Consider the following 24,243-nt stretch of genomic DNA (forward strand, 5'->3'; position numbering starts at 1 on the left):
AGAGGGAGGAAGGGAATAGGGGCCTAGGATAAAATAGAATAGAAAAGATCACTGTAATTTTAGTTGGGAAGGATAAGTACTGATTGGTGGTTGTGTGTGTGTGTGTGTGTGTGTGAGATACTTAATTTTTATGTATGAATATATGTGTGTCATAAGATCAGAAATCTGTAAGCTGTCACTGCTAGTGGTAATGCAGTTAGGTGGCCTGGTGGCTTTGTAGTCGTTTAAATGGCTGTACACACAATACAGATTGATGGCATGCTTTAATTGGAAAGCTTCAGTATTGTACTGTTAACAGGGAGTAAAGGAAGACCTGTGTGACTCGCTGATCAGATTCATAGTTGACAGGAACCTGGTAGGGAAAGCTAATAAGACACTGGATAATAGACAAAAGATCCAAGAAAAAATTTGAAATGCCCTACTGTATACTGAATCTAAAATAGAAACAATTTAATAGGAATAGTTGTTCAGTCCTGCAGTTATGTCCCAAAATGCAGAAGTAAACAACAGGTGAAGATGTGGCTCCCTGTAGCACACGTGGAGAAGACTTTCGTCAATTAAACTGCTCAGTAAAAAGCAGCCATGTTTGTGACTATCAAAGTTCTTGATGGAGTCTAAGACTACATTTATGAAATATACAAATGAGTAGTCTTGGCTGGTCAGATCACATATGGAATACAGGATTCAATTTGAAACACTACACTCTTAAGGACAGTGACAAGCTGGAATGCCTGGAGAATAACGGGGAGTCCTCTGAGTCAGCTCCCCCACAGTTCAACTTTATCTGAACAGAACCCAAATTGAATAAATTGTATAGGAATTTGGTTACCAACTATGCTCAGTGTAGTGCAGATTGAAGGGGGATCCATGGCTTTTGCACACTCACAGCTCACAGGCTTGTGTGGTGATGGTAATTTACATAACAACATGACTGAGTAGGCTCCTCATAAGCTTTGAGTTTCTTCTACACGAATCTCTCACTTTCCTCTTACCCTAGTCCTGGATGCGTCAGTGCTTAGGACATGAGGAGACATGTCTACTGCAAAATATTCCTACCTGATGCTCGCTGAAATTGCTACCGCGGTTTGATGGCATGTTGTCAGTTTACTTCTAATCCTAGTGTTTGCCTCTGGCTTGCTTAGATTGGGATAAAGTCTAGGAACAAGAAATTGGTCATATCATGTTGGAATCCATGTCTAAAAGGCATGTCTATAGATTCATCTTAAAAATATTCTCAAATCATACACCTATAATTTTGAAAAATGTATCAAATTTAGTATTTAACATTGTACTTATTTAACATGTTAAATTTTAGTAGCTCTATATGAAGAATGTATTCTGTGCTGCCCCCCTTCCAAATAACTTAATTAGTTAGTGATTAACTGGAGAAAGGTCATGGATTCATGTTATAGTGGATTTCTTGATTGACTTTCCCACAACTAAGCAGCGTTAAACTGGATAATATAGTGAGGTTTATTAAATTCGATTCTCCTAGAACATTATTTCAGAAAAGGATATTCATTGTTTAATTGTAAATAATGTCTGATACCGATAAATATGAAATCTTGCATTCATATTCAGCATGTAGTTACAAGCCCAGTAAAAAATCTGGAATTCAGGGGCACCTGGGTGGCACAGTGGTTAAGCGTCTGCCTTCGGCTCAGGGCATGATCCCGGAGTTATGGGATCGAGCCCCACATCAGGCTCCTCCGCTATGAGCCTGCTTCTTCCTTTCCCACTCCCCCTCCTTGTGTTCCCTCTCTCGCTGGCTGTCTCTATCTCTGTCGAATAAATAAATAAAATCTTTAAAAAAAAAAAAAAGAAAATCTGGAATTCATAAAGAAAAAGGTTACAGATAAAGCTATAAGAAAGTGATCTGTACATTAAGTTTAAGAAGTTGAAATGCAAATGGCAAAGTAGGACAACATATTTGCAAAAAAACAACAGCCAAAGAGATAATATTCATAATTATACAGTATCTTACAAATCAGTAAGAAGACATACTCCAAACCCCGTAGACTAATGGGCAGTAGAGACGTACAATTTTACTAAGGAAATGCAGGTGGAAAATAGGCATGAAAATATGTTCATTGTTACCAGTGATCAGCAATTCAAATAAAAAAAAAGAATTGCAAGGATGAGAAGGGTAGGGAGAGGAGGAGATCAAGAAAATAGCATTTTTTTATCTGACAGGCAGAAATCAAAAGGATTTCTAGAGCCTACTGTTGGTTAGCTGGTGCACTGTTGATGGCAGTGTAAATTGGCTTACACTTTTGGTACAAGTTAAGAATCTTCATGTTTTGACTCTCGGACTGCTGCCTTACCTGAGTCACTCAGAATCTCCTTGGCTTCTTTTACTGTGGTGTCTGGCATCCAGAACTGCACAGAACATCTGTGGTCTTTTTGTGGCCAGAGCAGCCCGTTGATTGGTCATTCTTCATGAGAAATTGCTCTGTAAGGTGGGCAGGTCAGGGATCATTTCTTTGGTGTTTTTAAAGATGAAGAACTGACACGTTCAGTGACGGTCCTGAGTCAGATACATCTGGCTGGTAGAGAGAAGACAAGGAGTTTATCTTCACTCATTTTTATGACTTCCAGGGACAACTGGCCTGGTACCTTAACACAAAGTAAAGCTGGGCAGATCCTGCACAGAAGGGAAGGGACATCCGGTCACCCATTAGAGATAAGACCCAAAGCTGTGACCTGATTATTTCTGCTGAAGAAGTTGTAAAACAGCCCGTCCTTTAGAGAAATGCTGCAGTGACCCCCTGCTGACTCAGAAAAGAACTGTGTTGATCCAACAATCTCAGCTATGTAGCGTGTATTTAAAAGACATTGTCAAAGGTGTATTTTGCATGGAATTATTGATATAAAATACTAAGTTTTGCCAAACTGTGTTCATACAGAAGTTGAAACATGAAAACATGTACCTTAATTTTTTAAATTCAACTTTAAGCTGATTTAGAATTTGATATTCATTTAGTCACAACTAGAAGAAAAACATTTTTAAGAGTACTCCTGTTCATGGCTTCTTGCTTTAGTCCTGAGCAAGCCACCTTTTAAATGACATTTGAAAACTGCTCCTGGGACCAATCTTCAACTGGGGTAAAGAGCAAATATATATATAAAGAGCACACTTTTTTCTGCAGAAGTGAAGTTAGTACCTGTGTGTGTGTGTGTATTGAAGTAATGGAGCTCTGATCCATGATACATTTTTAACTCCTAAGAGTTACTTAGCTGTGTGTTCAATTTAGTTAAAGTACTTCCAACTCTGTCTTTAAAGTAAATTGTAGAACTGTTTGAGTGGGTGTTTATATATGTTGCACCTTGCTCCAGAATGGATTTAAGGTAGCTTGAAATATTCTCTTGTACCAAATTATCATAACTTTAGTCTTGAAAGTCCATAATGACTGCATGGCACACTTAAATTACCACAGTAAAACTTGACACTAGTAATACGATTCTCTCGGTAAGTGTTTGAAATTTAACATGAGGTTCCTGTTTGTAAAATTAACACATAGCTTTTTTTTTTTTTTAATACGAGCTGGTACTTTAAAACAAGTTCTTGTAAAATTACTCTTGTCTATAAATCATTTACTAAAGCAAAGGCCTCTCCTGTAAGCATGCATCTCTTGCTTTGTTACTCAAATATGGAATAAACTTTATCATTGGAGATATTTCATAAGCATTCATAATTTGACATTCTCCTGTTTAGTGTGAATAAAAGAAACTCAAGGATTAACAGAAAGCCAATTTTAGAAGAACACAAAAGTGAAATTATTTCTAAGCATCACTTTTACTAAGCCCATTTCAGTAAGTACTCATTCTGTAATTCACTTAAAACAAAAGGGTGGAGAGGCTCAGGGTCGCTCAGACCTCTACGTGTGTTTGGGAGTCTTACTGGAAACTAGAAAGGTGTATACAGTTTTCATAGTCTAGCTCTCTATTTAGTGCATTTCTGATGTTTAATAGAAAAGGAGTTTCAATTGTCAGTAATGAGCAGTAAAAATCCTTTCCAAAGTGTATGAAACAGAGGTATGGGCCACTTTTTGTTTTGTGTGTTTTTGGCGGGTAGGGGTATTCTTTTCATATTTATTTAACTCAGTAATTTTAGAAATTGATCAAAATTTTAAAAATCGATATTTTTTCAAAAGTCACTTAGTGAATATTTCTCGATACTCTGATAATTTAATACTGTTATGTTGTATATTTTTGTAATACTTTATCTGTATGTAAGATGAAAAGACAGATAAATACAAAGAGAGTTTGGAGGTAAGAGACTTGCCTTGAATCCTGATCCACACTCATTATGGGACCTCAGGGCCAGCCTTTTCTGTGAATCTAAAGATGTATAGGAAGTATTTACCACAGGAGTTCGAGAAGGTGGGAAGGGATAGTTTCGTGGATAGAAAGTGTTTATAGTAAAAATACAAAAACACTAGTTTAAAGGAATATAAGCACCCCCTATGTTTATTGCAACATTATTTACAATAACCAAATTACGGAAGCAGCCCAAGTGTCCCTCAATAGATGAATGGATAAAGAAGATGTGGCGTCTATATACAATGGAATATTACTCGGCCGTAAAAAAAGAATGAAATCCTTCCATTTGCAACAACATGGGTGGAGCTAGAGAGTATAATGCTAAGTGAAATAAGCCAGTCAGAGAAAGACAAATACCATATGATTTCACTCATATGTGGAATTTAAGAAACAAAACAAATGAACAAAGAAAAACAGAGAGAGACAAACCAAAAAATAGACTCTTAACTGTAGAGAACCAACAGATGGTTACCAGAGGGGAGGTGGGTGGGGAAATGGGTGAAATAGGTGAAGGGGATTAAGGGGACACTTATTTTGAAAAATACACAAAACTGTTGAATCGCTGTATTGTACACCTGAAACTACCATAACACTGCGTGTTAACTAAACTAAAAAAAAAAAAAAAAGCCTGTAGACATTGGATTAGAGAATATACATCATAGTGTAATGCACAAGGGATCAGTACTGTTAAGTTCATTCTCGTTTAACATTAATAAAAGCAGTCCATGTGAAAGAAGTTGTGAAGATCCAATAGAGGATAGTTCTACAAATTGTGCCTCGGTCTTGGGAACCCAGCAGAATTCCATGTTGGTTAACTTCCTGAATCCATTGCACTTTAATCAGAATTTTGCCATGTTTATATTCTTGGACAAATTGGAGCTACTCAGCAAGTAGGGGTCCAGCTTTGTGCATAGCAGCAGGTAAATTATAGGTGCTTTCCTCAGGTTTCCTGCTCCGTTCACCTACAAAACCATTTAGGTGGTGGCCCTTAGCCCCTTTCTGGCTGGGTTTCAAATTAAAACTTTCTAGTTAACTCCTGTTTGTTTATGTATCAGTCATTTCTGTGGCCTTCTTTGTTTTTGTTTTGAGAAGTGTTTTTCAGTGCCCATCAATAAATGTATCTGGAGTCTTGTACAAAGCGTATAACATGATGGCTAATACTCAGTTTTCCCCCCACAGGACTCCCTGAGTCGTGGGGGGTGATACATATGTAAATAACAATAGCACAGCATCATCAAGGTTTTAAAAGCTTAGGAGTGTGAGGAGGGAGGTGACTTGCACTGTAGGGTCTTCCTGGAGGGCCTGGCATTTAGACATGGGGTGGAGATGGGCTGGGTTTTGGACAAGTAGAGAAGGGTGCTCCCAAGGAGGGGCCACCCATGGTGGTATTGCTGTAGTTTTCCAAGAATTATTTCCAGGAGGGGCACTGGAAGTCAGCTATTGAAGGACTTGCCCATGTACTTATTCCTATGTAGATGTGCTTCCTCTTCCTATCTGCTGTAAACAGAAAAATTTGTTTATGAATACCTACAGTGGACAAAATGAACACATGTAGATTGGAACAGTGAAGAGAGAGCACTGTGAGGCTCGGTAGAGGAGAATGGGTTGTTTTTATGTCAGGAACATGGATTAAGGTAGTCTTTTGTAGTTACCCATAAATTTAACTTTGGACATTTTGGCAAATAAGGGGACAAAGCCAAATGCAGAAGACATACCAGTTAAAAGAAACATACCAATTCTTCAGAATAGGAACTTTTCCTTATTACTAATTTTTTTAATTATGAAAATGTTCAAGCATATACAAAGAGACTCTAATATAATGAATTTCCAGCTTCAACAGTTGTTAATAATTTGCTAGCCTTGTTTTGTCTATTCCCCCCTCCCCACCTTACTCTGAGGGGCATTAGGATATTTCAAAGCAAATCCCAAATTACTTGTATGTCTAAGGGCATTTTTTTCTTTCCTACTATAGTCCATTGTAATACCTGACAGAATTAAGAGTGATTCCTTGATTATCTGTCCAGTGTATAATTTTTCTGATTTCTGGGATATCTTTTTGACAGTTGGTTTATTTGTTTTGTTTTGTTTTTTAAGATTTTATTTATTCATTCGACAGAGAGACAGCCAGCGAGAGAGGGAACACAAGCAGGGGGCATGGGAGAGGAAGAAGCAGGCTCCCAGCGGAGGAGCCTGACACGGGGCTCGATCCCAGAACGCAGGGATCATGCCCTGAGCCGAAGGCAGACGCTTGACGACTGAGCCACCCAGGCACCCCAGACAGTTGGTTTATTTGAATCAGGGTCCAGAGAAGATCCATACATTTGACTATGTCTTGTGGGTCTCTTACTTAATATTCTCTGCTCCTCACCCCACCCTGCCTTGTGCTATTTAATATGTTGGAGAAACCCAGTTATTTGACTTGTCCCTTGTTCTGGGCTTGACTTACTGCTTCCTAGTGATGTTGTTTAAATTGTTCTTTATCCCTGGTTTCCTATAGACTGGGGGCTCTAGAAACTTGATTAGATTCAGAATTTTTGTTTTATAGTGGGGGAAAGGAGATCAAAATATTTATAGATGGAGTTTTGTATTTCCTATTGCATTATATCATGAAACAGATTGATGTCTGGTTGTCCTATTTTTAGCAATAGATCAGTGTCTTCCAAGTTGTCAGTTCCAGTGTATCCACTGTGAAGTTCTCCATCACCCTTTTACCTAGGATTTTAATGGCCATTGATGATTGTTGCCTAGATCCTAGATTCATCAGGGATTACAAAATGGTAATTTTCTGCTTTTCTTCCTATGTTTATTAGCTGTGTGAATCTTTACTATAGAGAATTTTTCCTTGTCACCTATTTGGTTACCCTCAAACACAGGCTGTATAGAAAAGACAGGGTAAATGTGCTGTTCCCTTCCTTTATTTACCAATTTGTGGAATATTGAGTTGTTGCTCTCATAAACTCCAAACTTCATGCATTTTAATGTTTTACTTATTAACTATATTAAATATACTTATTATTAAATATGTACTAATTTATATATTATGTATATGCAAATATTTAATTTGTGTGTCAATTCAGTGTGGTTATTTTTCTTTTTTATGCCCAAATCGTGTCTCTTAGGCCTGTGGGAGCCTTTCAGAATGACTCCTGTGTCTTTTTTGTCATGAACCCGTTCATCTTTGCTTCCTGAAGTAATTAACATGTCCCAGTAATTAACATGTCCCAGGCTCATCTTGTTTGTATATTTTGTGCTCCTGCCTGGAGACCTGGTTCCTTTTATGAGAAACGATCATGTATTAATTTTTTAAAATAACTCTTTTATCAAGAAAAAACAGTATTACAAGCGCATTGTAAATACTTAACCTTAAAAATTTAGTATACAACTCATATTCTCACTACCTGTTACTAATCTTTGGTATTTCTTTCTCTTAGCATATGTATCTGCACATGTAGATCACACATGGGATTACTTTATACACACACACACAGTATGTATGTATATTTGCACTTTTGTGTCTAAAGTGTCTTCAGTTAAGAGGAATTGTGGGCATTTTTTCATGTCAGTGGAAATCTTCAGAAGCATTTATTTTAGATGACCTTACAGTGTTCATTTATATTTGCTGAAGATTTTTGTTGTTTTCTCCATTTTCCACTTTTGAAAATAATAATTTAGTTGCCATCATGGCACATAAATCTTAAAGAATTAAGGAAGCAGGTCAAAGAACCAGAGAGAAACATTTTTAAGCCTACTGATATGTAATGAACATATTCATTATAATACGAAAGATACTGGATAACCTAATAGTGCATAGGAGTTGTTTGAAGTCCCAGCTCTTCCACTTTACTAACTAGCTTCATGATATTTGAACAAATTATCCAGTATTTTTGAGTCTTAGTTTACTCGTCTATAGAACAGAAAAAAAATAAAACTTCTCTTAGGAATGAAGGATCAAGAGAGTTCCACTCTTTCCTTGAGGATCAAAAGAAATAGTTCATTCATTCTACAGATATTCTACAAGTATGTACCAGGTACTCTTCCAGTTTTTGGGTCTGCAATAATGAATGAGTGAAACCAGTGAGTCCTTGTTTTCATAGGACTTTTTTAACCGAAAGGAGCAGATAGACATATGTCAGTTTATGGTGATAAGTGCTGGGAGAGCCTTGAAGCAAGATAAGGAGATGAGAGTGGGGGAGAGGTGCTATTTTGGACACAGTGGTCGGGAAAGGCCCTATTGATAGGGTGTCATGTGAATGGAAGTGTGAGTAAAATGAGGGAGAGAGCCATGGTGGTTTGAGCTAAGAGCTCTCCATAAACAGTATGGGGAATTTACTTAGGCCTGGCCCAGGAATTCAAGCCAGAGAGTGTGCCTAAAGTCTAGCATGTAAGAGATGAAAACAGAGAGGAGCGGATCCCGAGGAGCCTTAAGTGCCTTGGTCAGGAGTTTGGATTTTATTCTGAATGAAATGGGAAGTCATCAGGAGAGGTATCGAACAGAGAAGTGAACAGTGCTTTGTAATCTGTGAAGTGTCATATGAGCGATCTTATTTTAATTACTGCCACTGTTAACCACTACTACAGCCTTCTGGTTTACCATCTAGGCTGTACAAGAGTGTCAGTTTGGCTCCTGCATAGTATCCAGCGTTGAACATCCTTGGCCCCGGAAGTCTAGTCAAGGTATATTAATTGCAAAAGTCACTCCAAAGTCTTGTATCTCTTGGGCACTTAATTTTGGTTTTGACATAGTTAATGATGCGCTATGTATTTGGTGGCTTTGGTAATTAACCAAAGGTTCAGTTGCTTCTTCAAGCTATTCATGCTTTATTTTAATGGAGCTAAGTCACTGCATCTTATTTACAGCTAAGAAGGGCGTGTATCCTTTCCATCCAAAAGGCGAATCAAAACTTTTAAGATGCAGGTTTAAAAAGAAAAACAAGATCACTCATTTTATATTGCCATTCAGTCTGTGTAAATGCCTTTTTTCTTTTTTTTTTTACCCATTTTTCATTTTGGAAATAGTCACAAATCAGATTTGAGAAGGAAAAAACCCCGCATAACTCTCCTGTATTACTATTTTTTCAGATTTGACCTTATGCAGATGCTGCACTAAACGCATTTCAGCACGTGTAATTTAATTCTCCTGCTAAGTTGTGAGGTAGCTGTCGTTGTTCTCATTTTAGAGTTGAGGAAAAGGGGCTTAGAAAATTCTAAGTAGGGGCGCCTGGGTGGCTCAGTCGTTAAGTATCTGCCTTCGGCTCAGGTCACGATCCCAGCATTCTGGGATCGAGCCCTGCATTGGGCTCCCTGCTCAGCGGGAAGCCTGCTTCTCCCTTTCCCACTCCCCCTGCTTGTGTTCCCTCTCTCACCGCCTCTCTCTGTGTCAAAGAAATAAAATAAATCTTAAAAAAAAAAAAAAAAAAAGTCTAAGTAAGCTAAGACATGGTGAGATCAGGATTTGAACTCAGGTTATCTTTAAAGCCATGTAATTAACCACTATGCTTTATGTAATTGCCCTGCACAGCTGTTTGGATAGTCTAGCACCTCACACAATATCTGGCATATTGTGTATATTCGGTATTTGTTTGGATTCAAGAACATCAGCCCTAGAAGCAGGACATGAGGCCTCAGAGCCAGCTATCTAAAAATGGGTTCAGGTGTGTACTACATTTCACACTTTCCATGACTGCTTAATTAAGTACTTTAATAGTCTTTGTGTGTAACAGTCTTATTATTGTATGTGAGGGGTTTTGTTGTTTGTAGTTTTTGCTTTGACCATGAAGTTTATGAGTCAGATCTAACAGATATGTTAGTGTAGAGTCCTATGAACTCAACTGTCTAGGAATGTGTTGTCATTCAGCACTTTTCCTTATTGTCTCTACATACTTACACCCACATCCATACACACCAGAGTGTTGCCTTCCTTAGAGCAGGCACCCTTAAGGCCTTTAGTTTTTGGCATATAGTGAGTGTGTAGTTAGTATGTGAATGGTTGAATGTCCTAATGAGTGGCTTATGGACCATTTGACTACTTTTCAGTATTTATCAGTACATAGGTGAGTAGAATTAGTTACAGTTAGGAGGGGGTTGCACAAGCCAGAAGCAGCCAGATTGCCTAGGAAGGGCAGTGCCCAGCAGTGCTCACTCTAATGATGTTAGACTTTTATTTTCCCCATGGGTGTTCTGTATGTTCTCCAGGACTTTTGGGGTGGAGCCTTGTGCTCTTAGGAGTATTCACATAACAGAGCAGTAATTTGCAGTTTTTGTTTTTGTAAGATATTAAGTGACCATTTCTAGTATCATCTGGTCTCCTTCTGTTTTGAAGAAGAGAGTAGACTCCCAGTACAAAAGACCACAGTTACAGAGCAAGTAGTGAAAAGGAGAATATATACCAAACTGTTAATACCTGTTGTCTCTGTAGGCTTTGCCGGTGACTTTCACTGTCTACCTTGTGTCATCCTTTAATGTTCGAATTTTGCATAATGAATAATGACACCATTTCTTAAAAACTAGAAGTTTAACTCTCAGTGATAGATACAGGTGCAGAAGTAGATAGAAGGACTTTCATTATTCTGACCCCCAGCCCAATTTCCCCCTCTCACCCCCAAGGATATAGAAGCTTGCTGAAGGCCTTGCTTATGTGAACAATAGCACAAAAGTGTTTTTGCTTTTTTGGGTTTCTTGGTGATTTCAGTGGTCCCGATCATGTGACCCAAATTTCCCCAAAACATCCCTTAAGGGTGATACGGGTCCCCTTTACAACCACTGCCCTATGTGGAGGGTAGCGAAGGTCTACATTTGGTGTCTGTAGCATAGAGAGATTGAGAAAATAGAATTGACTGAAATTGTGAACTGATTATATGTGGAAGTGGAAAGAGTCTGGTATGATGACCAGGTTTTGTGACTGGATGAACAACGGATTCATTCTCTGTGAAGTAGAACTTAAAAAAAGAAGTAGGACTTGGGGATGAGGTTTGAGTTGCCTGGAGGACATTGATAGAGAGCAGTAGTTGGAGATGTAGGCCAATTGGTTGGGGCAGGAGACGGATTTCAGATTATTGAAACCATGGGTAGGGGCGCCTGGGTGGCTCACCCGAGTCAGTCAAGCATCTGGCTCTTGGTTTTGGCTTAGGTCATGATCTCACGGTCGTGGGATTGAGCCCCACATTGGGCTCGGCGCTCAGCACAGAGTCTCTTACATATTCTCTCAGTCTGCCTCCCACTTATGCACACGTGCGCGCACTCTCTCTCTCTCTCTCTGATATATAAATTCTTTTAAAAAAAAAAGAAAAGAAAGAAACCATGGGTAGATGAGGTCAATTAGAATATAGAGTAAGAACACAGCCAAGGGTGGAACCCGAAAGGACATCAATGTTGGAGCAAAGATGAGTCATTGAATTGAATGCAGAAAGAAAGGGCATTTGGAGAGAAAGGAAAACAGCTAAGGGAGAGCAGTGCATGGCAGCTAAGGGGTGTGCAGTGCTCAGTATTCACGCAGATTCCTTTCATGCAGCTTTAGCATGCACTTCCATAAATGTTGGTTTTAATATGAAACTAGTATATTTAATTATTCGTCACCCCCACCGTCCACCCAGTCCCTCAAATTTTCAAGTTAAATTTCCCGTCCAAGGCTTCTTTATCTTTGGGGTTCAAGCATACAGCATGGTTCACCATCAGTAGCAAGCGTACCTCTAGTTTGAGAATTGTAGGTATGGGTTTCCATAGCCCTCTAGAATCCTAACTAGGATTCTAACTAGTGGTTGGTTTTCTCCCAATTGCATTAATAATTTTGGCTCAGCCCAAAGAATCCTGCTGAGGTATATTATGAACCAAAAAAACTTTTTTTGATGGAATGGAGGAAATTGGTTGTATTTGAAAGCTAAACGGATTTTTTTTATTATAATATATATTTTTGTCCTTTCTTTCATGAACTCCAGTTACGTCCAAAACAGAGTTTAGGCAGTTTTAAAACAGTATTAAGAAATAGTTTGAATATACGGAAAAGTTGAGTAACAATGAAAACCCACATACCCACCATCTAGATTTAAAAATTAAGGCTTTTACCATATCTGCAAACATGGTACTCTGGCTTAGAAAGAGTTGGCATATTCTGGGAACAGAAAGGACATCAGTGTGGCTGGATCTCTGTGATAAAGGCCGGGGCACTGGGCCATGACTTGGAAATGGGTAAAGCCTTAGGATGGCCATGGTAGGAATTTGAATTTTATTATAAGGGCAGTGCAGAATTATTGAAGGGCCTTCATTAGTGGGCTTTTGTTACTAATCCCTAAAACTCCGTCGAATACTTGTAATGAAATACTGCTGATGGTAAAGAAGGAAAGGGGGAACCGGGAAAGGCAGGCAGGTCATTACGGTGAAAGGTGTCTTTTAACATCTTAATCCTTGTTTACCATTGCTACTTCAGCCTGGGTATCTCCATACCCTTGGGATTGTCAGTTCCAAAACTCAGACATATGCCTGAGTATGTTTCACATCCTTCAAGGATCTTGCTGAGGAGTGTGCACTTCTTGTTTTGAGTACTTGTTACTAATTGTGTTTCCTCAAAATACAGTCTTACTAGTTTATATGTTCTGCAAAATTTTGGCTCCATAGTATACTAATTAAAAGGAATGATTGTGTCATGCTTCCTCTTTCCCTCACAGAAGCACTTTATATGGGTTCTCTTTGACAGCTGTACTTTCTGCTATGACGAGTATTTGGTTTATGGTAGAACCTTTTAAAACCCCCTTTGCCCTGGAAAGTCACTTCTTCCACCATTGAGCCAGAGCTGAAAATATCTCTGTTGCATAGCACCATAACACTTCCTGCAAAATACCATTAAACATTCCCACCCTCCACCCAGCATTGATTTGTAGCATCGTTGCAATTATTTGCAGAGTACAAATAGGAAAGATTGTATTTTCAGAGGATTTATCGTGATTGTGAATTCACTGTGTTTATGGAAAAGCAACCTGCGTTACCCCCTCAAAAATAAAAAGTAATGGGAAAGAATGATCCAGAATTTGTGGATGTCTATGTCTGTGAACATAGCTTGTGTACCTAGCCAGGTAATCAGATAATGTAATAGCCTTGGGATAACTCAGCTATAATTGATCTGAACTTCTCGTCATAGAAAACATATTTAGATATAATTTTATGCATCTTTGGATTTTGAGAACCTGTGTTTGAGGACATTTTTCCTTGGTCCTGTGATCAAGCAGATTTACAAGCTGATAGAAAGATGATCTTTGGGTGTAAAGATTGGTCAGAACATATCATATCAAAACATGTCAAGAAATAACACACTTGTTCATGATTTAATTGTAGGCTTAACATTAGTGTTAATTTGCATGCTATTTCCCCCTGTGTGTTTATAAACAGATATGCAGGTCACTGTATCTCAAACTTAAGAGAAAAAACTTTCAAATACTTCATTCAAGTGAAGTCTTAGGCAAAGTTCAAAAGAACTGTTAATGATGCTGTGCAGTGGAGATATTTTATGTTGACATGGGGAAAAAACTTTGGCGGAGGTGGGCAGTGGGCCCCAGGGACAGTTAAATATAGGAGTTTGGAAGTCACGGTTTGAAAACCACTGACCTAAGTGATCTGTAAGATTCTTCTCAAAAATGTTATCTTTTGGTATCTTACATGAGGTTGTTTAATGTCTGTGAACATAACTTCTTTCAGTTTATTTAGTAAAAGTAATTATAAGTTCTGACACGTTCCCAAGTTACTTCCATTGTTTGTCTTGTTTGTAACTTTGTTTTTTCATGGTGACTTCTTGGAATAGTTGATGTCCTCCTTTTACATGATGTAATATTGTGGTTTATATGGTTGAAATATTGTTTTCTGCTACCCACAAAAAATTAAGAACTTCCAGAAGCTCATTATCCCCAGGGTCTTATTCAATGAGTTCCTTCGTAGGAGATAGTCTTACCCAGGCAGAAAGAGTACACATTGAAACTGTCACTTAAGGAACTTGAGGATCTGCTGGGAGATTTGCCCAAGGCTCGGTCCAAGATTCCCTCCAACTCTGAGACCCTAACAGACTGAAGAGAAGGGGGTGTGTGCCCAATGGGCGCTTGGGAGGAAACAGTGTAAACACTGGCCAAGGTGCATCTGGAGAGACCTAGAGAGTGAGCCTGTTGCTAGTGCTGTTTGGCTGAGCTCCTTACCTCGCTTTTTGCCTCAGTTTCCTCAACTGTAAAATACAGGTATCTCTTAATTAGAGGTTATAGTGTGGTGATTAAGGACACTTTGGATCAAGACAGACCTGAGCTGGTTTTATTGCTTAGTACCTTGAGTCAGTTTCTTGACCTCATTAAAGTTTGCTTGTAAATGGGAGTAATAATGTCCCTCAGAGAATTGTTTAAAAAGATCCCATAAGATGAGGAATTAAAGTGCTTAGTGTGGGCCTGGCAGTACTAGTTGCCCTGCTCATCAGCACCAGCATGTTCCTCCTTAAATGGGTGGTTAGGAGAGCAGGTGATAAAAAAGGTATCTTGAAAAGTACAAAGTGTTCTGTCATTCTAAGATATCTCTGCATTATCATTTCCCTTGTATATTTGTGGGTTTCCCAGTTCATGCTCATTTTGAAAGTCTTGTCATAAAATGACTTTCTCAAACACTGATTTTCTTCCCACATTAGGATTTAAAAAGTATGTCTTCTGTTGACCCCACTTTTCTCACTTCTGTGTTGTGCTGTGTCCGCAGGTAAAGTAGGCAGAGCGCAGCGAGGCGTCTGTCGCTGCCGCCATGCCGTTCCCGTTCGGGAAGTCTCACAAATCGCCAGCAGACATTGTGAAGAACCTGAAGGAGAGCATGGCCGTTCTGGAAAAGCAAGACATTTCTGACAAAAAAGCAGAAAAGGTATGCATTTGGCTTTATTTTATATTTTCAATCTTTTGATTAGGAGCAAATGTAAGGCAGAGTATGAGGTGATTTTAAAAGATCAATAAATCCCAATTTGGGATTTTTAAAATAGAATCCTAAAGTGGTATTTGCTGCTGCTTAAACGCCACATGCTTTCTTCTGTACTGCCATCTAGCAAATCGATTTCCAACTTTTTCCTCGGTTTTTCATTTTAGGTTTTCAAGTTTATTTAAATTTGGGGTTTGTTTTTGTTTTTGTTTTTGTTTTTGTTTTGTTTTCATCGTTGATGTGGTTTATCTGATTCCTGAAATCACTGTTGCCACTGGTGGTCTTCTTGGAGAGGCATCTCTCCCGGTTTCCTTTCCTCCTTTCCGTGTTCCCTTTATCCATGACGAGTATCTCCCTCTACGCAGTCACCATAGTCTAAAACTTGGCTTTCATCCCAATCTGTCTCCTTCTTTAAGTTGTGATCTTTCATGAAATAGTATCAACCCCTACTTCCTAAGGGATTTATGAATTGATCCTGACTTCCGTTCCCACTTGATGAAGACCCCCATGACCTTTCTTAAGGACCTTAGCAGTAGCTTGGTCCTTAATACTCTTTCTAAAATACCTCCCCTTCTTTAAACCTTCCGTGCAGACTCCTGCCATGGCACACAAGACCCTTCATGACCTGGTCTCTGCTTCTCTAGGTGATTTTCAGCCCTTCTTCCCCTTAGTTCTGTGTGCTCTAACAATCTCAGCTGGCCTCTGTTAGAGCAGCTAAAGCAAATAATCACCTATACTGTTTTTAATGCCTTTGTCTTATTCACCCCCTCCGTTTCTACCTCAGCCCCATTCATCTTTCAGAACCACTTTATACCTTTCTTTTTCCTAGATCGCTTCCCAGAGTACTCCCTTTCCTACTTCACCCTTGCCCCCTAAAACAAATCTCTACCTTTTGGCCACCTCCTTTGGAAATGCCAGCACTGCCACCATCTTGAACATGATTTTATTTGTGTCAGGTTTTTGTCTCCCTTAGAACATGAGCTCTTTGACCCATGTATTATTTCTGGTCCACTTGTGTCCTCCACAGTACCTGACTCCCATGGGCTGGATACCTACTATTGTTTGAATGAGCACTCATTGGAATGACATTTTCCACCCTGGTTTATTTTAGAAGGTTGTTTCCTGTCTTGGGTTATTGAATATTAGACTGCTTAACATCTTTTTAAGTCTAAGACTCTGTGGTTTACCTGTGTTCCTGTGAAGAAAAGAAATTCATATTCATGGGATTAAGCTTTGTGAAAGGCTATTCAGTTAGTAGATCTTGCATGGAAATTCTAGATAGTTTCTCGAAGTCCCATAGTAAGATATAGGTAAATGTCAATGATATGATAAAACTTTTTTTTAAAAAGTCTGATGTAACAGATAATAACTAGATTCCCATCTTTGTGTTTGCATTCAGTCTGCTGTCATATGTTATTTTGGTTGAAGTATATAAAGAAAATCTGGCCTCATACAGATGTATAGGTGGGAAAGGGAAGTGTATTTTAAGAAAAGCCTTTCAGATAATTTTGCATATTTTTTTATACCAAACCAAAATTCAACAATTGATAGTTCCTTGGTTGTAACAGAATCTGAAAGTATGTGAATAAGCTTTTCATACTCTGCATTTTTAAAAGATCTTTTATCCATGCATGATTTTGTAACATTCATTGATCATTTACACAGTATTGGATCCCTGGCATATACACATCTTCCAAATGCTGACACTTTATACGATATAAAAAATTCACATTTTTAAGTATTACCGCTAATCCCATCAGAAAAGTCTAAGTATTGGAAAGTGGTCGGACTTATGCATGTTACATTCAAAATTGAAATTTGGTAACAAATACTGTTGGGTGTTTTCCCTAAAACTGACGGATTTACTTCATTCATTTTCAAGAATATGTCTGCCAGATATCCAAGCCTGAATGATTTGTCAGTTTTCTTTCAAGTAAAAATGATTTGCCATTAAAAAAGTGGCTTGTTCAGCTCATAGCTCAAACAATCATACAAGTACTTTCCTTAAGACAGCCAGTTATATTTCAGTAAGGGGCAGAAAGTGTTTTATGCACACTCCCCATTTATCACACCAAATGTTAAAAAGACGTATGTGTACTCAAAGATCAAAATTTATAATAAAATGAATATTTTGTTCCTGCTTCCTCATGACATTCTTAAGTGAAACTGACTTTTTTGTTGTTCTTAACTGAGTGCATGATAATGAAGATGACAATGATGGCTAGTACAGTTTCCTGTCCGTGTCTTGACTCAGTCTAGGGGGTCAGTGCCATCAGTGCAAATGGCAGTATAGCAGAAAAAGGCAAATAATGTGTTGGTATTGATTGAAAATAGTTTTGACCTCATGATTCCCTTGAAAGGGTCTTAAAGGTCCCCAGAGGTCCACGCTTTGAAATCTATGGTAGTTAACAGAAGGTGTATGTGTGTATAGGTGGGTTGCGTTGGGTAAGGAGAGTATCCTAATTTAGATGGGTTATATGAGGAAGCCTCATTGAGGAGGTGGCATTGGAGATGAGTTTTATAATTACAGAAAGCCAAGTTTAAGGTTGCCCGTGTGGCTCAGTTGGTTAAACGTTAGACTCTTGGTTTCGGCTCAGGTCATGATCTCAGGGTTGTGGGATCAAGCCCCACTCTCTCATGCTCTCTCTCTCTCTCTCCCCCAAATAAATAAATATATAAATCTTTAGAAAGCAAGTTTAGTCTCTGTTGGAATCCATATCATCTATTTTACTAAATCAGTGGTTTTCAACCAGGGGCAATTTCCCATTTATGGGACATTTGGCAGTGTCTAGAGACATCATTGGTTTTAACGCTGGAGGGAGGGCTGCAACTGGCATCTAGTTAGTAAAGGCCAGAGATGCTGCTAAACATGGGACAGCCCCCCACAGCAAGGAATTACCTGGCCCAAAATGTCAGTAAGCATGAGAACTCATGCTTTAAACCTTAGCAAGAATAGACTTCCTGTTATTAGAATAAACAAAGCAAAGAAAAATAGTTGAATTTATGAAAAATAAATTTCCCAAAGGAAAGGGACAACTCCAAAAGGCAATCCATGCAAATTACTTGTTCTAAAATAAATTAAGAAGAGGGAGGAGGACCCTGAAATTTCTGACTCACCTTGTTATCAAGATGCAAAAGGAAGTAGCAACTGATGCAGATGGTAAAGAGGGAACTGAGACCTAAAAAACAATGGAAAGATGAAAATCTGATCACTCAATTAAAAACCATGAAAAACAACTTTGACCTCATACTTAAGACTGAAAACTTGAGGGTAGTCCCATTAAAACCAGAGTGCTTGCTATGACTTACTTAGCATTGTTCTGGAAATTTAGCCAGTGCATAAAGAAATGATTTAGAAATAAAAAATACAGCTACTGCAAATAAATAAGGAAAATTACATTGTTGGGATATTCATATATCTGTATAAAACACAAGTAAACCAATGTGAAAATGGGAGTTCACAAGGGCAGCTAAATCAGTAGAAAATTTTAGCATCCCTAAATACGAATCAGAACTATCTAGAAATTGTAATTTTTAAAGAAAGTATTTCATTTACAATAGCAACAAAAAAAAATATAAGATGTCTGGGAATACTTTCATCAGGCAGTATAAAGAACCTGTTTGAAGAAAACCATAAAACCTTGTTCAGAGGCACCAAAGAATACCTGCCTGGTCCATGTTTTCAGCTGGCAAATAGTTAAGATGCCATTTCTTATCAAATTAATTTTTAAACTTACAGCAATTCAGATCACAGTAGGATCTTTTTGTAACCTAAAAAATTATTCTGAAGTTCTAGAAAAATAAAATAGCTACAGAGTTGTGGCGGGTTTGAAAGAATATAAATTCTACTTTATTTTGAAGCAGAACACACACTTCACACATCCACTCACAGTCTTTCCAACCATAGTTAATGAAACTCGGTCCTTCCGGCTTTTCAGGCCAAAAGTCTTGCGTCATCAATGAGTCCTTTCACATTTCCTAAATTCATTTCATGAGCAAATCCATTCACTTTATCTGGGGGGGGAAATATTTAAAAGCCAGAATCTAACCATGTCTCCCATTTTGCTAGTTACCCCTCCGGTCTGAGCTACCGTTATCTCTGCTGTGGATTACTACAGTATCCTTTTAACTCTCTCTCTCTTTCCTTCCTCTATAGTGGTTCTTCCAAACAGGAGTCAAATAATATTTCCCTTAAAGTCACAGTCCTTACAAGGGTCTGAACTAAGTTCTACAGGCCAAATCCTTGCCTTAGGCCTGTTTTTGTAAGGCTCGTGAACTAAGAATGGTTTTTACATTTTCAAAGGAGTGGTTTAAAAAGCAAAGAAGAATATGCAACAGAGATCTTAATGTGGCCTGCGAAGCTTAAAATACTTACTGTCTACCCTTTAGCAGAAAAATATATGATGACCCTTGCCCTGGACAGTCAGGCCTGTGGTTTCAGTGGTCCCTTTTCCAGGTGCTCCCCCCCACACACACATTGGCTTCCTTGGCTTCCTTTCTTCATACACTCCAGTCATGCTTTTGCCTTTAAGCCTTTGCATTTGGCTGTTTCTTTTGCCTAGAATGTTCTACCTCAGCTCTCTGCTTGGCTTACTCCCTTATCACCTTCACGTCTTTGCTCAAATGTCACTTTTCACCCAACCCCCTATTCAAAATACAACTCTTCTGTCTGGCATTCCTCTTCCTTTTGATCTTGCTCTATTTTCCTTTGTAGCACTTAACATTTTTAATATACTAATGATGTTTGTTTATTCTTTCTTCCCCCTGTTAGACTATAAACCTTCCAAAGACAGAGCTCAATAACTATTTGCATTTATTGAAAGCACAGTTAACTTGAAATGCTGTTACCTTGTGGCTCTTCTGAACTCTTAATTCCTACTGAATAGGATAAAACAGGTGTTACTGAGAATATATAACAATTTGTATTTTGAATTTGTGACTAATAAGGGTGTGTAATAGCCAGATATCTTCTAGATTTTTATGATGTTGGCCAAGTATCACATTGCCTTTCTGTGCTACCACACATAGAAGCAGTGAGATAAATGACCTTTCTCAAGAGATCTACCCTATTGGTCTTTAGTGTCTTCCATATAGTTTTATGTTTATTAATTATCTTCCCCTGTAGTTCAGGATGCTCAGAGGACATTTTTAATGATTGGATGAATAATTATACCCAGTGGACATGATTAGTGGATCACTCAGAGCTTCTAGGCAGGGTTGTAGTGATCTGTTGTAAGATACTGCCCTCAACTCTAAGCTGTTGATTTGTTGTTATTGATTTATATGAAGAGAATTAAAGGGCTTATTAGCAGAGTTTGTGAATGACAAATATTGTAGAAGGGTAGTACACTCTGTATGTAACTAAATCAGGCACCAGAGGAGGGTTTATTAGCCAGGGGTGGTGGAGCAGAGGTTGAAGGAAGGGCATGTTCTTAACTGATAAAATGTAATACAGAAAAAAATATAGCTTTGTATTAGAATCTTTAAAAAAATTTTTTTAAAAAACCAGAGCTAGATGCCAAAGGAAAAAATAAAACAGAATCACTAAAAATACTTGATTAAACCAAAAGAAGGCAGAAAAAGAGGAAAAGGGGGGATATTAAAGAACAGATGGGATAAATGGAAAACAAACAGCAAGATGATAGACTCAAATATACCATATCAGTAATCACATTAAATATAAATGGTCTGAATACCTCAATTAAAAGGCAGAGATCCGTAGATTGAATGAAAAAGTCCTAACTTTATGTGCCTATAAGAAATGAACTTTAAAGATAATGACAGAGGGGTGCCTGGGTGGCTCAGTCACTTGAGCCTCCGACTCTTGATTTCGGCTCAGGTCATGATCTTAGGGTCATGGGATCGAGCCCCACATCAGGCTCCATGCTCAGTGTGGAGTCTGCTTGGGATGCACGCTCTCTCTCTCTCTTTCCCTCTGCCCCCCCCCATGCTCCTGCTCTCTAAATAAATAAATATTTCAAAAATAAATAAATAAAGATAATGGCACAATTAGGTTACAGGGATGGAAAAAGATATACCATAGTAATACTTGTCAAAAAAAAAAAAAGCTGGAGTACCTTTATTAATATCAGGCAAAAGTAGATTTCAGAGCAAAGAATATTACCAGGGATAAATCATTTCATGATAAAATATAGGTCAGTTAATCCAAGGAACATAACAATCCTAAATATTTATGCATCTAGTAACAGAGCCTTAAAGCAAAGTAAAGCAAAAACATAAAATTGCAAGGTGAGTCAGTCAAATACACAGTTATAGTTGGAGATTTCAGTACCCCAATCTCAATACTTGATAGAACAATTAAGTAGAAAATCACCAAGGATTTTCTAGTAGACCAGAAAGATACGATCAACCAACTTGACCTTACTGATATTTATAGAACCCTCTATCCAACCACAGCAGAGCAGAACACTCCTACCTCCTTTTGACATACGGCACATTTTTAGTAAATGTGGACCATATTTTGGGCCTTAAAAGAAGTTCCAGTACCTTTAAATGGATAAATTTATATAACATATGTTCTGTGGCTACAGTAGAATTAAATTAGACATCAGTAATAGCATTGGAAAAATTCCAAAATATTTGGAAACTAAACATACTTCTGAATAATTCATGGATCAAATAAATTAGAAAGTTATTTGAGTGGAATAAAAACAAAAACACAACATTGGAATTAGTGTGATGTTGCTAAAACATTAGTTGGGGAAATTTTATGGCACTAAATGCAAATATTAGAAGAAAGGTCTTAGTGCCCACCTTAAGAAACCAGAAAAAGAAGAGCAAATCAAACGGAGTAAGAAGAAACAAAGATCAAAGCAGAAATCTGTTAAATAAAAATCAGGAAAAAAATCAAAAACTTGTTCTTTGAGAAGTTGAATAAAATTGATAAACTCTAGCTAGGACTGATGAGGAGAAAACACAAATCACCAGTATCATCATTGAAGGAGTTGACATCACTACAGATTCTACAGATATTAAAAAAGTAATAAGTTGGGGGGGGGAATATTGTGAACAACTTCATGCCAATGAATTTGACAACTTAGATGAAATGGGCAGATTCTTTGAAAGACATAATTTGCCCAGTCTCACTCAAGAAAAAAAATGGATAACTTTAATGGTCCTATATCCATTAAAGTAATTTGAAATTTAGTTAGTAATTTTCTCCCACAGAAAAATGTAGGCATAGATGGTTTCACTAAAGATTTCTACCAAACATTTAAGGAAGAAATAACACAATTTCTACATAAACTTTTCCAGAAAATTTAAGAAAAAAAATAGTTCTTAACGCATCCTGTGAGGCCAGGATTATCCTGATACCAAACCAAAGACATTACAAGAAAACTATAGACTAATATCCCTTATGAACATAGATGCACAGGTTATAAACTAATAGGGCCATACGTCATGACCAAGTCATGTATTATTTCTAGAACCCATGGCTAGTTTAACATTCAAAAATCAATCAATGTAATTCGTTGTATTCACAAACTACACGTCAGTAGATGAAAAGAAAGAAGAAAAAAAACCGATCCTGATAAAACTCTAAGCAAATTAGAAATAGAACAACCTAACAAGGGGCATCTACAAGAACCCTACAGCTAGCACTATATACATAATGATGAAAGGCTGAATCATATATCTCCAAGATCAAGAATAAGAAAGGGGGAAAAACAAAAGAAAAGGGGATGTTCACTTTTTACCACTTCTATTCAACCTTGTTCTTGGAGTTTCTAGCCTGCGCAGGCAGGCAAGAAAAAAATAAAAGGCATGAAAAGGAAGAAGTAAAACTGTCTTTGTTTGTGGATGACATGATCATCTACGTACAAAAGCTGAAGGAATTTACAAAAAACCTATTAGAATATTACATAAGTTCAGCAAGGTCACAGGTTACAACATCAGTATACAAAGAACAGTTGTATTTCTGTATAGTAGCAATGAAAAGCCCAAAATTGAAATTGAAAAAAAATTATTTGGGATAGTATCAAAAAAATATGAGATATTTAGGGATAATCTTTCTGAAAACTACGAAATCTTGCTAAGTTGAAAGACCTAAATAAGTGAGAGATATACCTGTTCATGGGTTGGAAGATGCAACATTATTAAAATGTCGGTTCCTGAAATTCTGATTTGTAGATTCATTGCAATTCTAGCAGACTTTTTTGTAGAAATTAACAAACTGGCTCTGAAATTTATATGGAAATGCAAAGGACCTACAATCAAAACAAATTGGAACAAAAACAAAGTTGGAGGGTTCACACCACCTGATTTCAAGAATTCTAAAGTTACAATAATCAAAACAGTGTGGCATCGGCATAAAGAAGTACACATAGGCCAGTGGAATAGAACAGAATTAGAAATAAACCTACATGTCTATGGAAAATTTCTAACAAAGAAGCAAATGCAATTCGAAAGGGTAGTTGTTTCAACAATTGGTGCTGAAACAATTTGATAGCCGCATATGCAAAAGAAAAAATGTTGAGCCCACAACTCATGCCGGGTACAAAATTTATCTCAAAATGGATCATACAACTAAATGTAAAACCTAAAATTATAAAGCTTCTAAAAGAAAATAGAAAATCTTTGTGACCTTGGGCTAGGCAAAGAATTCTTAGATATGATACCAAAAGCATACTGTATTAAAAGAAAAAATTAATAAATTGGAATTCATCAACACTAAAACTTTCTGCTCATCAAAAGACACTTAAAAGAATGAAAAAGCCACAGAATGAGGGAAAATCTTTGCAAAGCGTATATCTGATAAAAGATTGCATCCAGAATATACAAAGAACTCTGAAAACCTAACAATATGAAAACAAACAATCCAGTAAAACATGGGCAAGAAGTCCGAATATACTCACCAAAGAAAATACACAGTCAGATAAGCACTTGAAAAGATATTAATCATTAGGGAATTGCAAAGTAAAACTATGAGGAGATTGAACACCATTAGAATGGCAAAAATTGAAAACTCAGGCTAGACCAAATGTT

At 37.6% G+C, this 24,243-nt stretch overlaps 1 protein-coding gene across 2 annotated transcripts in view; it reads left to right on the forward strand.

Annotated features, from left to right (window-relative positions):
* CAB39 (calcium binding protein 39) overlaps nucleotides 1-24,243 on the forward strand; it is an 86,049-nt gene that overhangs the window by 21,483 nt on the left and 40,323 nt on the right. The window contains exons 1-2 of one of the 2 annotated variants that reach the window (XM_057305519.1): nucleotides 8,373-8,756; nucleotides 15,031-15,186. In XM_057305519.1, the coding sequence (XP_057161502.1) occupies nucleotides 15,073-15,186 (114 nt within the window). In that variant the 5' untranslated portion in view covers nucleotides 8,373-8,756; nucleotides 15,031-15,072. Of the gene's footprint in view, nucleotides 1-8,372; nucleotides 8,757-15,030; nucleotides 15,187-24,243 lie in introns of those variants that run through there. The other variant, XM_026491726.4, reaches the window with a different exon arrangement.

Source organism: Ursus arctos, unplaced genomic scaffold (assembly GCF_023065955.2).
Source record: "Ursus arctos isolate Adak ecotype North America unplaced genomic scaffold, UrsArc2.0 scaffold_1, whole genome shotgun sequence".
In the NCBI taxonomy this organism is placed as follows: domain Eukaryota; kingdom Metazoa; phylum Chordata; class Mammalia; order Carnivora; family Ursidae; genus Ursus; species Ursus arctos.